Here is a 16,813-nt window from a genome sequence, read left to right as displayed (position 1 = left end):
GCTAGAAGTATATCAATCCTTCTCTTTATAAAGAAAACATTACCAGACAAGAGGACAATCACCAGATTGATTTTTACTACAAATAACTCCAAGGAGGAGGATAAAATTTGGGAAACCACATCCCCTCCACATCCCCTGAGGAAGCCAATAAGTGCAAAACATGCCGGGAGATTGACCTTTATGATACTAAAACAATGTATGACACTTGAACATGGGTCTCATGCTATATTTAAAATGAGCCCAACAAACCATGTAATTTCTTTGAATCTTTGTACATATTGTGAAATTTGTGTATTGTTTACTAATCCAAATAAATACTTTTATCTGTATGAACTCTAGCCACAAAAGCCTTTCCTCTATCCTTTTCATTGTACTATTTTAAAATTAAGTCAACATAGAGTTTCTAGTATGGTGTATAGAATTCATTAAATCCATTTTTAATCGTAACTCTCAAGCAACCAGAAACTACATTTATCTGGAATTTGTGGGTACCAGATAACAAAGATTTTACTGTACTAACAAATGCTGTGACTATAATGAATGTCTGCTCACCTTCCTTGACTAGCAACCCTATTAAAGCTAAATATCACATGAACACAGTACATTGATCAGTGAAAATAAAATCATCTGGCTAATATTGTGTAGGTTCCCCTTTATGCCATTAAAACAGTCCTGAACTGTGAAGGCATAGACTTCGCAAAATCTTTAAAGTTGTCCTGTGGTATCCTCGGACACCTTTTCTTTGGATTTCTATAATTAATAGTATAATTACCCTGGCGACAGTAAGAAAATGGACAGAAGGGCCAACTGTGGGTTCTTAGGAATGTGAGCCCATACAATCAATAAATAACTGAAATGTTGTGTCCCGGAAATGGAATATTGTTGGACATTCCCCACATTTGTAACATGGATCCCCTTGAGGCAAAATAACGCAAACAAGTATCTAAAATATCAGGTGAAATTTGGTGGTGCTACACCGGACATAGGTACCATCTGGACAAGATCTTGTAATTGGTTTCCTTGGCTTTGCAGGTAAGAGTTAATTTGTGTGTTAGAGTAAAGGATTTTTCCCAGTCCTCATCTATTATTTTTACACCCAGATCCAATTCCCAATACCTTGTGTACACTGGTGCGTTAAACAGTGGCCTGGTGCAGGAGACTATATATTAGGGAGATTACTTGCCTTGGGCGATGAGGAGTCCTCAACAAGTCCTCAAACCCCATCAGATTTCTCATTATCCCGGATATATCCGGTATGGAGAATTCATATGACACAATTTGCCCATACTCAAACCAGGGAGCCCACCCTGATTCCAGAATGAGTTATCAAAAATAGGAGTCAAGGGGCCAAGGCATGAGGAAAGTTTGCACCACCCCCAACAAGATTGTCCCAAATCCGCAAAAGATCAGTCGTGAGGCTGAGCATTGAGATGGATGGGTGTAAGACTGAACAGTTTATCTATGGGAGGGACCTGAGATCTACCTGAGAAATGTGTTCTTCAATAAGGACCCAGCATTTCCTTTCCCTATTGTGAAACCAGTCGATCATGCGGACCATTAAGATGTCTTATAGTATGGAGTCAAATCCGGGACCCCCATCCCCCCATGGACTTAGCTGTAGCTAAGGTGCGGTAAGCTTTGCATGGACATTTTGTTTTCCATAAAAAGGTCCAGAATAACCTATGCAATTTGCGTAAGTGAAGGATAGATAGAAAGATAGGGACCGTCTGGAATACATACAATAGGCATTGAAAAACGTCCATCTTGATAGAATTAATTCTCGTGAACCATGAAAGGGGCAAAGTGGCGTACTTCTGTAAATCAGAATTCGTTTTGGTGTATAAGGGAGTATAATTACAAGCAAATAACCTGGAGGGGTCCGAGGGGATGTATATTCCAAAATATTTAATTGCTTCAGTACATATACTGAAAGAGGTGGTATTGGTAATTGACATTGTTTGAGCGGCTTTAAGTGAAACATTAAGAACTGATTTAGAGAAGTTTACCTTAAAATTGCTATAGGGGCTAAAATTTTCAAATTCCCAATATATGGGCGAAATAGAAGAGTGTGGGGATGTGATATATAGCAAAAGATTATCAGCATATAATGATAGTTTAGGGTGGGTGTCACCTAACTGTATTCCTTTGACATTCGGGTTGTTCCGTAGTGCTACAGCCAGATGTTCCATGACCAAAGCATATACCAACGGTGACAATGGACAGCCCTGTCTGGTACCATTAAATATCTCAAAAGGATCAGATAAGGTGCCATTATTTCTCATCTTGGCAGACGGGGAAGAGTATAGAGCTGTTATTTTGGAGATCATGCTAGTCCCTAATCCTACCTGCCGTAGCGCTTCATACATAAAGAGACAGCTAATCCTCTCAAAGGCCTTGTCTGCATCTACAGACAGCAAACACATGGGCACCCCTAAAGTCTTTGCGTGTTGAGTTAATAGGATAGTTTTAAGAGTGTTATCTCTGGCTTTCCTTCCAGGGATAAAGCCCACCTGATCTTTATGTATTGGGTAAGGCATGTGGTGAGGGCCTGTTGGCTATGAGTTTAGAAAATAATTTAACATGCACATTAACTAATCAGATAGTCCAATATAACCCTATAGTCCTTTCCGGGTTTCAGAAGGACTGTGATATAAGCCTCTAGGCTTTGGGGTGGAAAGGGTGTGATATCAGATACAGAGTTGTAGACCTTTGTTAAAAAGGAGACAAGATTGAGGGAATAAAGCTTAAAAAACTTTTTTTAAAAAAAAATTTTAAAAAAATTCCCTCAAAAACTAGTAATAGCTTCTACTACTGCCTTCGCACATAATGGGTCTTTAAATAAGGAATCGTTTCATTTACAGGCTCATCCTCTATAATTAACTTGAGGGACATTACTTGAGGTTACTGAAACTGATGAGTGATCCGACCAAGGGCATAAGTCTATGACAGACAAGGGGCGCCAATCCAAGTAGGAGTGGCTGACCAAGATATAATCAGTCCGGGAATACATGCGGTGAGGATTAGACGTGGGATGCAAAGTACGCCACACATCTAACAGTCTGAAATCATTTAGCTTAAAGCTGAAAGAGTTCAGTTTGGAGTATGGGACCTGGGTTTTGCTCGATGAGGTGTCTATCGGTGGGTCAAGAGCAAAGTTGAGGTCTCCTCCTACAACAATGGTACCTTCAGCAAAGATTTTCAAACCATTTAAATATTGTGTGGTCGCTACGGTGGGTTGGAGATTCTGAGAATACAGAGAAGCTAATGTGAACATCTTACGCCAAATGGAAACCTTATAAAATAAGTATCAGCCCTGGGAGTAAGGGAGTCCAGTACTTGTACTGGCAATGATTTGGGAAATGTGATTGATAAGACAGTTGAAGGTGAATGATTAAAAAAAAAAAATAACGGGCAGATTTTAAATGTTTGATATTGATTTATTGGTGCAAATCTATTACAAACAGGAACATACATATGTGTGTGTGTGTATATATATATATATATATATATATATATATATATATATATCTCAGAATACCTCTAAGGGCCTTAGGCTACATACACATGCTGGAATATTGCAAGCAGCACCCCACTGCGCCTTCCTACCTTCATTGCCATTGTGGTTGTTCATCCTTCGTTCATAGGTCCATTAACAATGTCAGATGACCTCTGTACACTTCAGATTCTCGTCTGAGACAAGACAGATAGCTTGTATCGGCCGAGAATCATCTGATGTGTACATAGCCTTAATGTTATCCATGGACAATAATGAGTATTGTTTGTCTTTTGATTCTTTTTATTCTAAATTCACATTATTGTTCTGCAATGCATTGTTTCTGCTGCTGTCCCTTATCAGGTGAGTTTAAAGATTGAACCACACTTGTTTTTTTTCTTTTGTCACAGACTCTTCTTATAGTGACCATTTTAATTTTGTTTTTTTATGTCTAATGTGCTGACCAGTTTTGTTGAGGAAATATTGGATTGACATTTATAGAGAAGAGGACGGGTGTTCTTGTGTGTTTGCCTTTTTCATCATTATCTATGTTGTACTAAAAACATTTACCTATTGTTTATGAAAAAGAATAACTGCAAAAAGATTAGAAAAGTCAGATAAAGATATAAAAGAACTATTGCTAAAGCAATTTTTTCCTTATCAGTTTATTCCTGAATGGGATCCTGAAAAAAGGAGGAAGGCACTTACACTTAACACATTTAAAACAAAACCATTATCTATAGAGTCCATCCACCATTATTTTAAAACTCGTAAAAGATCCAGAGTTATTTTAGTCTGTCGTGCATCAATATTTATGACTTTAACTTCTACACGCTCTCCAGGTCCAAGCCCCAGACTCCTCCGTCTCTTTTCCTTGCAGAGTTTATTTTCTGTTATATATCTCATGGGAATTAATCCAGCTTTTCCCACTCCGATGTCCACAAAAACTCCAAACAATGTAGCGTTTTCCACTTTCCCAGTTAGAATGGTTCCAAGCTTCAGATCTTCAAAACAGACAATATTGGTCTTGAAATCTGTTTTCTCAAACTCTGGAAAATTGATAAGTTTTCAATTAGGACAAATGTGAGTATTAAATACATAACAACAGTATATGATCATAGTAAAGGAGAATATGAATATAATTAAACCTATTTTTCACAATCCTACATTAATATAAATTTAAATAAATAATACAAATCTGTTCCTTTACATAAATAAGGTTTTAATAACTATGTGTTCCCTTTGGGTCATTTTGACATGACAATGCGGTTGTCTGCAGTTGACAAATTATTATTTAAAAAACTGTATTTGTACAGTGCCAACATAAAACACAGTGCTGCAAAATATATAGGGGGTGCACATGACAGACAGATACAAACAATAACACAGGAGGAGGAGAGGACCCTGCCCAGAAGAGCTTGCAATCTAAGAGAAAGTAGTTGAAGAGGGGTGGCTAGGAGTGACTAAAAGCATGAATTTAAACAGCAAGTCTGCGAGGAGACTAATGCTGCATGCACATGTCAAATTATTGTCGCATGAAATGAAATGAGAAACTGATTGGGAATGAATGCTGTGCATTTCCATGGAAGAGAACACAGCGGGGCTGTCCTCCCCCATCCACTCTCCATAGAACAGAACAATGGTGTGTGTACATTGTTCATTCGTTCATCTGTCACTTGAAACAATCACAACAGATTGTATCCAGCAACAGTTAAGCCGCGTACACACGTGCAATTCTTGTCGTTGGAAAGGATCTTTCATGATCCTTTCCAACAACAAAAAGCTGCACTGCATGACACGTGCTGTAAATATATATTCTATTAACAAATTACCAAAACTTTTCACACATTTTCACCTGAAAACAATTGAAAAAATATGTAAATCCTTGGTAAAAATTGTGAAAACATCTATAAAACAGACCCCATTGTGTTATATTAAGATAATGATTTTGTCTGTAAATGTTTTCACTGAGCTCCAGCATTTTGGGCCAGATGGTTTTTTCCTTGATAAAGGTGATTTTATTTCTTACCAAGATATACTGAAAAATAAAAAAGGTTTGAAATACAAAATTGTTTGAATGACAACAATTTGTTCACCATTTTCTCAAGTTTAGTTTTCTCATGCTGTTGTACTTTACTGCCCTGTAAAAGAGGACCTCCAATACAATTGTCTGCACATGATGGATTTTGATTTGTAGGAGGTTTATTTATTAAAAGGAGAAGAGGCAATTCACTTAGCAAAGTGGATGATAACGTGTGTTTATGTTTAATACCCAATAGTATTAGTTTTGCTAGCACCCGATTGGCTGATTGAAGTTAATCGCAGCTTTATTTTATTTAATAACCTCAGTGAACATTCCTTTAGAAATTAAAAATGTTTCTATCCTATCTACCCACCTGTCTACATGGGAATATGTTTTTGTACTAAAACACAAGTAATGTAAATTGTTAAAGGATCAGATGAAGCAGCAACACATCCTATTATAATCCCAACATAAATGAGAAAGTTGCAGTGCTGAGAAATTATTTCTTTTCGGCCACATCATTTCCCCTTAGCAGAAATCGAATATTAATGCCGGCACAATAGTGATCATAAATTCTGTGAAAGAAAAAAGCCTTTGTAGCCATCAAGGGAGCAGCTGTAAAGAAAGCCAAATAATAAAGAGACCAGGCGAGAAGGTTGTGCTGTGAAATGACTCATTTTTGTGGTCGGGCGACCGCGTATTCAGGAAATGAATTCAAATCTGAAAATAAATTATATGCCGTATAAATTGTGAATCAAGAAAACGCGTACTTATTAAACGCAGCCACCAGAGACGCAGGGAAGACTGCGGTTAGATCATGACAGGGCAGACTTCTAGGAGTAAATGTTATTCCTGGGGAGGGCTCGGCATACAATCTGATAAATGGCTGATTTATGAGCCCGATCGAAAAAAAAAGAAATGCACTGCTCAGCTGTCTCTTCAATCAAAATCTTTGTAAAGGTTCAGATAGAGAGGAGATGGTGTAAACCTACAAGGCCGGCATTAAAATAGGAATTATTATTTTTGTGTAAGGTCATGTTCCTTTTGAAGCTTCCCTTGAAAAATGACTTTACTCCAAACTGCACTGCTGAGAAGATCCCTTTGTATATATGAAAGACAAATACACCCTATATACATTATTATACAGTAGCTACAAAGGCAATCTAAATACGCTTGTCTCCATGGGGAAAGAAATACACTTAACACACACTTCCAAAAGGTTACAGAACTTCTGTATAATCCAATAGAATGATAAGTATCCATTACTATATACAAACAATATTAAATAGTGTAGCAGTGGATTGAGCAATGGGGAGAATAAATAAAGAGGGTTAAAAGTTTTTTTTGTATACTTGCTTAATATATATATATATATATATATATATATATATATATATATATATATATATATATACACATATATATATATATATATATATATACACATACATACACACACTTATACATACATATATACACATACATACACATATACACACACACAGGCATAAAAAAAATCACATACAAAACATAAATCCACACAATTATGGCCCAAAACTAAACATACTACACATTGGACATCTCAACAACTATTAAGTGTAATTAGGAGCAGCGTTAAGGACATTATTTCAGATCAGTTGTAAGACGAAGGTAGCAGTATTAATAGTGACAGTAGATGCAGTAATAGTTTTTAAAGGATTATGATGCTTTGTCACCCCTGAGGGTCCTAACCCACTTTAAGCTCCCTGTCAAATGATGTCAGAGGTTCTTCTACTACTTCACAGAATATTGTCATTTGCTCTCATATAAATGGACGGACCAAGTGTTTCCTAGTGGCTCGATCAACCGACCAGAGCAGCTGAATAGCACAGAAAAGCTAAATATCACGAACTGGAAGTTGTTTTTTTAGGACAGGGGTCGGCAAAGTTTTATGACCACTAGGCCATTTATGGGGTGGGCGGGAGCCAACCACCAGGGAACGCCCCCTGAAGTGAAATACCTCTCCTCCTCCGTATGCATTGCGGAGAGGAATTTACCTTCGGGGTGCTTTCCCTATTTACCGTGGCGGCAGAAGTATCAATGCCGGCCGCTGTAAATAGGGGAGTAAGTGCAAGAGGGCGGTCCTGGTAGTTCCTAATGCCCCCTGGCTGATCCGCTGGCAACCCCTGGCTCCGGAGCAGCGGGTTGCTGGTCGGCATTAGGCCGGATCAGCCAGGGGGCGTTAGGCCGGAATGAACTAATCGGCTAGGCCATATCTTATCATATTTTAGGAGAACCTGTCACATTGCCCATTTAGGCAAACTCATCTAGTCTCTTTTAGCATTGTATAGATTGAGTTTTGGTAGGCTGCACTAAACACTCTATACCAGAGTATTATTTATATCCAGTACACAATCCCAAGCAAACACAAGAACTTTAAAACTCCATGCGGATAGTGTCCTGGCCGAGATTTGAACATGTGACTTAGTGTCACTCTTGAGTGCTAACTCGTGAGCCACCGTATCTCAACTAAGAGGGTTACATGAGAGTTCCCCAGGGGTTCCGTCAGGTTCAGCGGATGAAGTTAGACTGGATTTGAGTCAACTTAGATGATGCGAAGACAACCTCCAGTAGGGAAGCAGCTGGCAAAAAGAATCTCCTCCTCCCTTGCCATGTAGGCTGTGCAGTTATGGGGAGAGGAGCTCAAGCCCAAGACAAACCAAGGTGAACAACCTAAAAGGCTGAAGTTGGTGAACAAGAGACAAGGGGACTCTACAGTAGTAGAGTAAATATTTTAAGGGTTCCCAGAGACCTAAAAAAAATTTCAAGGGTTCCTAAAGGATAAGAAAGGTAGAGAATGTCTGCTTTCCTCCATACCTGTACGAATGTCGTGGCCTTCAGGTTGGCAGAGACCGTCAATAATTAGCTGTAACGTGTGCACCGTTGTCTTCAGCTTCTCAGCCAACTTATCAATTCCTTCCCTTAGGACGAACTCGTTGATTTGCTTCTGAATTTTTTCCGTTCCAATGCTATCTGTACTTCCACCCACGAGTTTCAAAAAACTACAAGCAATCAAAAGTAACGGTATAAAGTGTTAGAGGGAAAATTCTGCATTTTTAGCAAGCACATATTTTGAGATAAGACAACAGTGTTAAAATGTGTTTATAAAGCTCAAAATGTGTGTGTTTTTTTGAGTAGGGGAAAGATTAAGGCCTCTGTCCTAGTAATATGAATGTACAGCATAGCACACGGACTACAGCAGTCTGCATAATATAATGTATAGCGCAGTGTACGTAATATAGCAGTTTATGGTATGTGGTCTGAAAATACATTAGTGGCATTCACTGGGAATTTTCTTGGAAGGATGTAATGTCATGTCTGGAAAAGAGGTAGACAAGGTAAGTATATATTTTTTTACACCTACAAGTGTAAGCAGGTTTGAAAAGGGGGAGAGGACACAGAAAAACAAAAAAAAAAACAGCTTTCATTTTATTATTATTAAACTGTATTTATAAAGCATAAGCATTACATATACAAACAATGACACAGGAGGAGGAGAGGACCCTGCCCAAAAGAGCTTACATTTAAGCAAACAGTCCGCTTCCATAGTGTATATAAATCCTAACAATGAACCCCTTTTCATTACATCTGATCAATAAGTGCAAACTAACAGTTGATCATGGAAGCAATTAAAGCATCACATTTTAACATCACATAAAAGTGTAGATAACCCTTTCAAATTAAATTTTAAATTTAAATACTTTTTACCCTCCTTTTTCCATCATCATCGTAGTGGTAAAGACTGAACGGGAAACCCACAACCTCCTGGCATACATATGTCAAGTATCTGGGGAACCTTGCATACCAGACCTCGCATCTGCAGTAAGATTGGCCCCCTTTTTTTTTTCAGGAAGAAACATCACCCAAACAGCACCTGCACAGTGCGGGATCAGGTGATATAAGAAGAAACCGGAAGAAGATGGGGACACCCGGCGTACAGTCTGCACTGGTAGGAAGAAGGAATCCGGGATGGAGTTAGATCTACTGGAATTGGATTCTGGAGTGACTGAGGGCTCTTACTTCTAAAGTAAAAGGTGTTCTTTTTTTTTAATGACATTTTTGCTTTAGGAGCGGTCCTATTTACACTCCCTGTGTTATCACAAAAAGGTCTAATTAACTCCTTCAGTTGTTATCGTAGACTGCAGAACAAGTAGTTCTTAAACTGCAGCATTAAAGTGGGATTTTGTAATTCACCAAAAGAGAGCTGGAGAAGGCTGACACTATTATGTTTACAAAAAAAGAAGTGCATTTCTGGTTTTTTTTTCAAACACACATTATGTATGTAAACACACACACAACACACACACATACATATATATATATATATATATATATATATATATATATAGACACACACACACACACACACTTTAGGGAGCTACTGTTATCATACAAAACTAAAACACATATATGATTTATCACTTCTGTCCAGACTAACCCTGAACAAAATATTCTAATCTTTGCATGATATGTCTGAGAACTTGACTTAATCTTAGTCATCCGTTATAAGGTTATAAGTATTACCAAAAGATGACTCCAACATAACCACAACTAAAGAAGAATGAAAACTGAGAATGTAGTTTTAAAAAAAAGTATATTTGACTCACTTATGAGATGTCAGTGCTGAAACCAAACTACCGGAAAGCTATATCTGCCGTCATGTCCAGGAAAACATCAATGAAAATCCTGATTCTAGAATGTCCTTAAAATAGCTTTACACATCAGGAGTAAAAACACCGGGATAAGCCTTTGAAAACCCTCCTTTGCTTTATTAAATGCCAGTTTTAAAGCCGGACACAGTGTTTACCTAACGTGATTATCCACCTTCAAACAGGGTCATATTTTTAAACAGGGGAAAGCAGCCTAATACGCGCCTATCGATTGCAAAATTACTACCAACAGGACCGTCCAGTTTAAAACAGGATGTAGGACTGCCAAGTCTTCCTTGTTACCAGACTTTGAAGTACTTAATCGGGCTGGAGATAGCGTATCCAGTTTCTGTTCAAACACGGATTGAGGATGCCCAGGATAAAGCTGAAGACAGGAGAGCAATCAATACGTAGCACAGTGTTATGCTTTTGTGATAATGCATTGTATTGATTGCCTCTATTTTTAAAAGTCATTGCTAAGAAGGAAGTTAAATGATGTAGCTCAAGGTGAGCAGATAATTAAAAAGAAAACTGCTTAAATATCAATTTTAGTTTACACAGGAGGTCCTAGGGTTCCCTCAATGGCACTTCAGTACTCCTTGATAGTGCAATAAACTACTTTACAGGACAGCACACTATATTGCGTTGTGGTGCCATCTTGAAAACGGTGTAGATCCTTTCCAATAAATGGGATGCCCTAATGCAGTGCATGGGAATGTGCAATGGGAACATGTGAGCAGGCACTAAAGCAGCATATATGTGTAAATAGACATTTAGTTTGAACAGTAAACAAAGTCATTCATTCACCTCCCTATCCAACTAAGAATTTTTTTTTCACCTGCCAAAGGTTTGGCAATTTTGTTCTTTTGTGATTTATATACATCTGCCAGACAGCATAGTCAGAATACTGACTATTATTTTTTTGCCACTGCAATAAAACATTAAAGCGTTATGGTCACAGACATAGCCCCTAGTCTGCAGAATGGAAAGGGCATCACTTGTAAAGTCTGCCCCTGCTAAATAAAGTTGGCTCAACATGCTCTCTTCCCCGCTAAGCTGGGGACTACCGGAGGAAACACAAAATTAGATTCAGGTACTATCATGTATGTTGTATGGAAAAATAAGTGTAAAAGTGAACATAACTTGGATAGTGTTTTACATAACTCGATAGTGTAACTGGATCTACCTGAAGTGGAACGAAACTGTGTGTTACCCACCTGTCCCCATTCCCTTGCAGTGTGCCACCATCTTCTTCTTTCTTCCTTTCCTCCTTGCAATCTTTGGCCATCTTAATTGGCTGGGCTGATCCCGCGTAGACGCATGGGTGCTCAATCAATCCCAAAATGTGCAGAGGAAGCTGGGAATGTCAGGAATTATGCCAACCATGCTGCATGCAGCTCAGCTTTTTTGCCAGAAACCTAGAGCGATCAGGCAAGTTAAGGAATTATTGCAAAAGGGTCATTGCCTGTCCCTTTCTGCAATGATTACCTGCATGATCATGTGTTCATGAATATGGAACTCTAGTTCCATTTGACATTCAGTCTTAATTAGAAACAATGTAATACATGTACAACAGTGTTGGGCAATCAATACATTTCTAGCTGTCACTGCAAATTCAATCATGTTTTGTCATCCAAAGAATCAAAAAGAGCAGCCACAATGCTGGGAATCCATGCTAAATCCTACAGTTGGGGATCTACTAGTTTCGTTTTAATAGTTTATAGCACTCACTCATCTAAAAAAGATATTTTGTCACAGTTCCAGGCTCTTTTTTTGACGTCTTTCAAGGGCCAATGGATGGAACTGAACAACTGAAGTGCAACTGGCCCATGGACAGAAGTTAAAGGATGTCTGTCCTGAAACCAATCCCTGGGTCCCTTAAGTAAAGGGATATTTCTAAAAGCAGAGATGAGAAAGGATAAGGGGCAGCTTAGAAAAGGTTGGGGAATAAGAAGAGATAACAAAGTTCTAGAAACATAGTGCTGCTGATAAAAGTTGGCTTTTCCTTACCATTACATAATTGGCTGTATTAGCTGCCAGTCGGCAGGAAGTTTTGGCACACTAAGCAGTAAGAAGAAAAGAATAGTTGTGCCAATCAATGAAAAAAAAAGAATAAAGAAGAGCATTAGCTGATATTCATTTATGTAAAGGAGGGGTTTATCTTTTGCTGTCTACCTCATTGCTTGCATTACGTACACAATGCAATAGCCACATCAACACAAAGGGCCTGTAAGAGACCACCCGGCTCAGTCTTTAAGGGAGTAGTGCTTCCCTTATGTAAGAAAAAATAAAAATCATGCAAAGTTGGTTAAATGGAAATTTGTATAGGTTTTTACCAAGACAATCAAAGCTTTTATAATAATTATCTTGCTTTAAACATATAAAGTTCTGAAAAGAATGGTGGTTAGCACTTATGCAGTGTCGGATTCCTGGGTTTAAAACACTTGTGTGTCATATCAAGAAGATAAAAGGGAGCAAAGAGAATTAATTGTTGAGGTTCACTTACAATTTAATCATTGCATAGCCATGACAGTCAGGCATACAGTATTCTAGAAAAAGTAATCCTCTCCTACAAATTTTTCTCACAATGACTTAATCTATGCAGAAGATAAGGAAATTATTGGATCACATCTAAGTGTTGTTCACCTTCCATCCATCATCGTTCTATACATTTTAAATGATGCAGTAAAAGGGGTTAACATTACAGATCGTTGTGTGGTTATCCTGTGCAATGAAAGGTACGCTCAGAAACCCGACTCAGGAGTAAACAGTATCATGTGTTACAGCACTGCAATGTGATACCCCATTACATTCTGTTCCAATACCCCGAGATTAATGGCGGTGCAACATTAGCTCTTGGAAAACAAAACAAAAATCATTATATGCTGTTATGCAGTGTTAAATATGTATGAGCTATCAGTGCAAAATTAAAAACACTGAAAAATAACATGACAGTAAAAGTAGTAAAAACAAGTTTGGGTTATTGGGCCCGGAATACAGTAATTCATTAACAGCTGCTTAAAAACAGAGATACAAATCTGTAAAGGGTTAGTAAAACCTAAAACAAGAAAAACAATCTCAAAATATATTCTAACTCACATTTACCACTGCAGATAAAATAGGACATTTTATATTTGTGCAGTTTTGTTATAATGACTATTGCTCAAAAGTAAGCGAAAGCTTAAAGTACAATTAAAGGCTTGAATTGGATGGAAACCTTTATTCTGATGATGTAACAATACAACACAGAAAAGATTTGATAATTTCCCAAATCACTGCTTCTCCATATAAACCATGCTTTGCAAGAAGATCATTGGCACAATGGCTCAGTGGACCAATATAATAGCCAGTCAACTGACATTTTCAGGAGCATATTTGCAGCACCAGCTGCTGTCCGTCCTTTATGGCTGTTTTTCAAAAAAAAAAAAGAAACTCAAAACCCTCATTCGCCTCCATAAAAGGAAAGCAGTTTTTTTTTTGCTCTGACAGTGGAACTTGCCCAGGTTAACCAATGGTATTCCCTGGGCCTGCATTCATTTTACAACATTTCCTCAATCAGACACGCCAGAATCCCCATCACACAGACTTAACAGTCCAGATGTCCTCTATAAGCCTGGACTAAAGTAAATTCTTGTGCTCATTCATGAAAACATACAGACCACATGCAGCAATATTACCACCAGCCACTGCAAAAACACAGAGGGATCTAAACGTTAGCACTTTTTTTCCTTTCCACAAATTGTTGTGTTATAATGAGCTTTGTATTGTATTGTTTTTTTTTATAGGTTTAAAGAGACCCTGTCACCAAATTCTGCCCTGTGCACTAAACAAAGGCTAAGATTCTGCACTGGTGTATTGCATTTACAGTGCTCTCTGCTGCCTTTGCTTACAAAGATATTGATGATATTTTGTACAGCACACGGTGTAGAATCTTTCATTTAAGATCTTGTGAGAATCTTTCCATTCCACCTGGGCATACAAAGATATATCAACCTGAATCCCTGGCCAGCATTCCATACTGAATGGTCCATGCTTCCTCCCTTTAGCCACACGTTGTACCCTACACCATATGATCAGGAAGTCCATGCTGATGATGCTGTACGTACCATAGAATACATAATTTGTTTTCTGCAAAGCTCCAGCTATACCTCCAGGTTTAATGATAGGGTGCAAACATCATATATGTAGTGATCCCAATAGAAGTGTCTTTCTAAGCTGAAACTTCAAGGAAGCATTTTCAGAGTCTAAGGTTTCCTACTAGTGTTAAAACTTCTTTGCTATCAAAACCTTTTAAAATGCATTTTTGCATTCATAGAAATGGTAAAGTGTATCCCACACTCAAAAAGAGTAAGAGTAAAAGGTTTCATTTTTAAACTCAATGTATAGCGGCAAACACATTCTCATATATGGTGACATTAATTACACAATCGTGGTTGTCCAAAGGCAGTTTTTAGATGATGTAATGGTGGAATAATGAATAAAAACCATTCTGTTTGCTGCCAGTGGAGATAAGGCCTGATACCCATTTGGCTTCAGGCTGAATTCAGCCTCATTGTAGTGTAACTCGACCTACCTTGCTGCTATGTCATATGACTCGGGGTGAATACATGTCTGATCCAAAGGGTTTGCCTTGGCAGGTATGTTGAGTGCAGATTTTGCAGATTTTTTGCCTTGTTTGGGCGCAGTAGTTGGTGCACTTGATCCTGATATATTGGAATTCTGATCCGCTTTTTGGTCCCTATGAAAAAAAAAAAAACAAATTCTAAGACACCATAACAATTACAAAAAGACAAACCAAAAAGAAACATTTTTCATGCAGACTATGAGACCATAAAAAGTAGTTTTTTTCTGAATCATATTGCAGGTAAAAAAGGATCCACATATGAATTTCATCTGTGTATTAAGCAATTTGCCTGGAGTTCAGCTTTAGGTAATTGTGCTCAGGGTAGTTCTCCTTTAACAATTAAGCTTCAGTAGAGAGTCTAGGAAATCCCATCTGAATGTATAACATTCTTAGAAAACAAAAAGCAATTACTTACCATTTTGCCTTTCTGTATTTCAGATCATTTGAGATAAGAGGTCTCTGCAGAACAGATCTCATACCTGTGTTTATACTTCTTACATCTAATGTAAAGCAGCATGTGTTTCGTGAACAGTAAAGGGCTGTAATATATACACAATAAAACTGCTCTATTTTAGGATTCGTACAACACAATACATAAAACCTGCTTTAGAGCTGCCGGATATTCTGTAAAGCCTGCACTTAATGCATTTGGAAAACTCTGGTGCAGCCAATGCCTTTTACAGCCTCTCAGATATTGTATGTAATGTGGATGACATATTTGACGCGCTGATGTGGCCCACTACATTAATCTGGGTGTAAGCGATACACTGCTTTTATGGAGGTAATAGTGGGTAGAAGTATATTCTATATGAAATCCAAGGATTATACCATAGCTGGGCAAATCCCAGCAACCAGAAGCCAATACTGCTAATAATTACTGCAGACCCAAAATAATGGAGGGGAAATCTTCTGATGTCAAAGGTTATGTATGTGTCCTCTCCATGGAAACATTGAATCTAATTAATTTGCTATGTTACAGTTGAACTTTTGGAATCACCATTGGTATATGAACATGAGTTTCAGAGAGGCTTATTTTGGTGACTCTTGGTGAAAATTAGAGTTTGCAAAAGTCGGGCCATTGAGGAGTGTGGCTGGCTTCTTCCATTTACCTTGGATGATCTGATCATACATTTTATGCAGTTACAGTTTCATAACTAATCAGGGAGAGGAACATCAATTAGTTACAATAGGTAAGAAAATACATCCGATCCAATCGATTTTTTGTGAGATCAAATTTAAAAAATGTCCTGGTGTTTACCATGCCATGGTATGTCATCACCACATACCCAACAGTGCTCCTTTCCATATCCTCACAGAAAAATATGGCGAGCCCCGATAGCAAGAAGCTTCTTAGCTAGACCTCAAGCAGTCTTATCTTCTATTTAATAAAGTAAGGAAGGAAGGTAGAAAGGACTGTCCTCCCTTTAATGCGTAGAGAAGGCTCAGAGACCTGCCCTACCTTTATTGGGTAGGAAAGACTCAGGAAACCGTCCACCTTTCAAGGTGTAGGAAAGGTCCACAGAACAGTTCTCCCGTTTAATGGGTAGGAAAAGATTAGAGAATTGTTCTCCCTTTACCTGATTGGAAAACTCAAAAATTTGTCTACCTTTTAGGGAAGACTCACAGAATTGTCCTTCTTTCAATAGGCAGTGAAGGATCAAAGAAATGTTCTCTCTTTAATGGGTAGGAATTATTCAGAGAATAGTTCTCCCTTCAATTGCTAGGGAAGTCTTTGATAATTGTCATCCCATCAATTGATAGAAAAGACTCAAAAACTTGTCCTCCATTCAATGTGTAGGGAAAGCTACCAGAATGGTTCTCTTTTCGATAAGTAGGTAAAGCTAAGAAATGACTATACTGGTTTTACCAAACCAGAGTCGCAGGCTCCTTAACTATCATTTTGCTGTACCAATGTAAAAGACACCAACATATAAAGAACAGGTATAAAAAACACGTCATTCATGTATAACAGTTTGAAATCTGAA

The 16,813-nt window shown here is 38.0% G+C and overlaps 1 protein-coding gene across 1 annotated transcript in view; it reads right to left on the bottom strand.

Annotated features, from left to right (window-relative positions):
* Positions 1-3,499: 3,499 nt before the first annotated feature.
* The window catches only part of SRBD1 (S1 RNA binding domain 1), a gene marked incomplete in the record, with an annotated part of 105,796 nt that continues 92,482 nt past the window's right edge, over positions 3,500-16,813 (bottom strand). The window contains 3 exon segments of the mRNA XM_072410288.1: positions 3,500-4,542; positions 8,373-8,557; positions 14,778-14,942. Of these exon segments, the coding sequence (XP_072266389.1) occupies positions 4,250-4,542; positions 8,373-8,557; positions 14,778-14,942 (643 nt within the window).

This window comes from Pyxicephalus adspersus, chromosome 4, assembly GCF_032062135.1.
Source record: "Pyxicephalus adspersus chromosome 4, UCB_Pads_2.0, whole genome shotgun sequence".
NCBI classification, from domain to species: Eukaryota; Metazoa; Chordata; class Amphibia; order Anura; family Pyxicephalidae; genus Pyxicephalus; species Pyxicephalus adspersus.
This window is presented reverse-complemented; position numbering and strand designations above follow the sequence as displayed.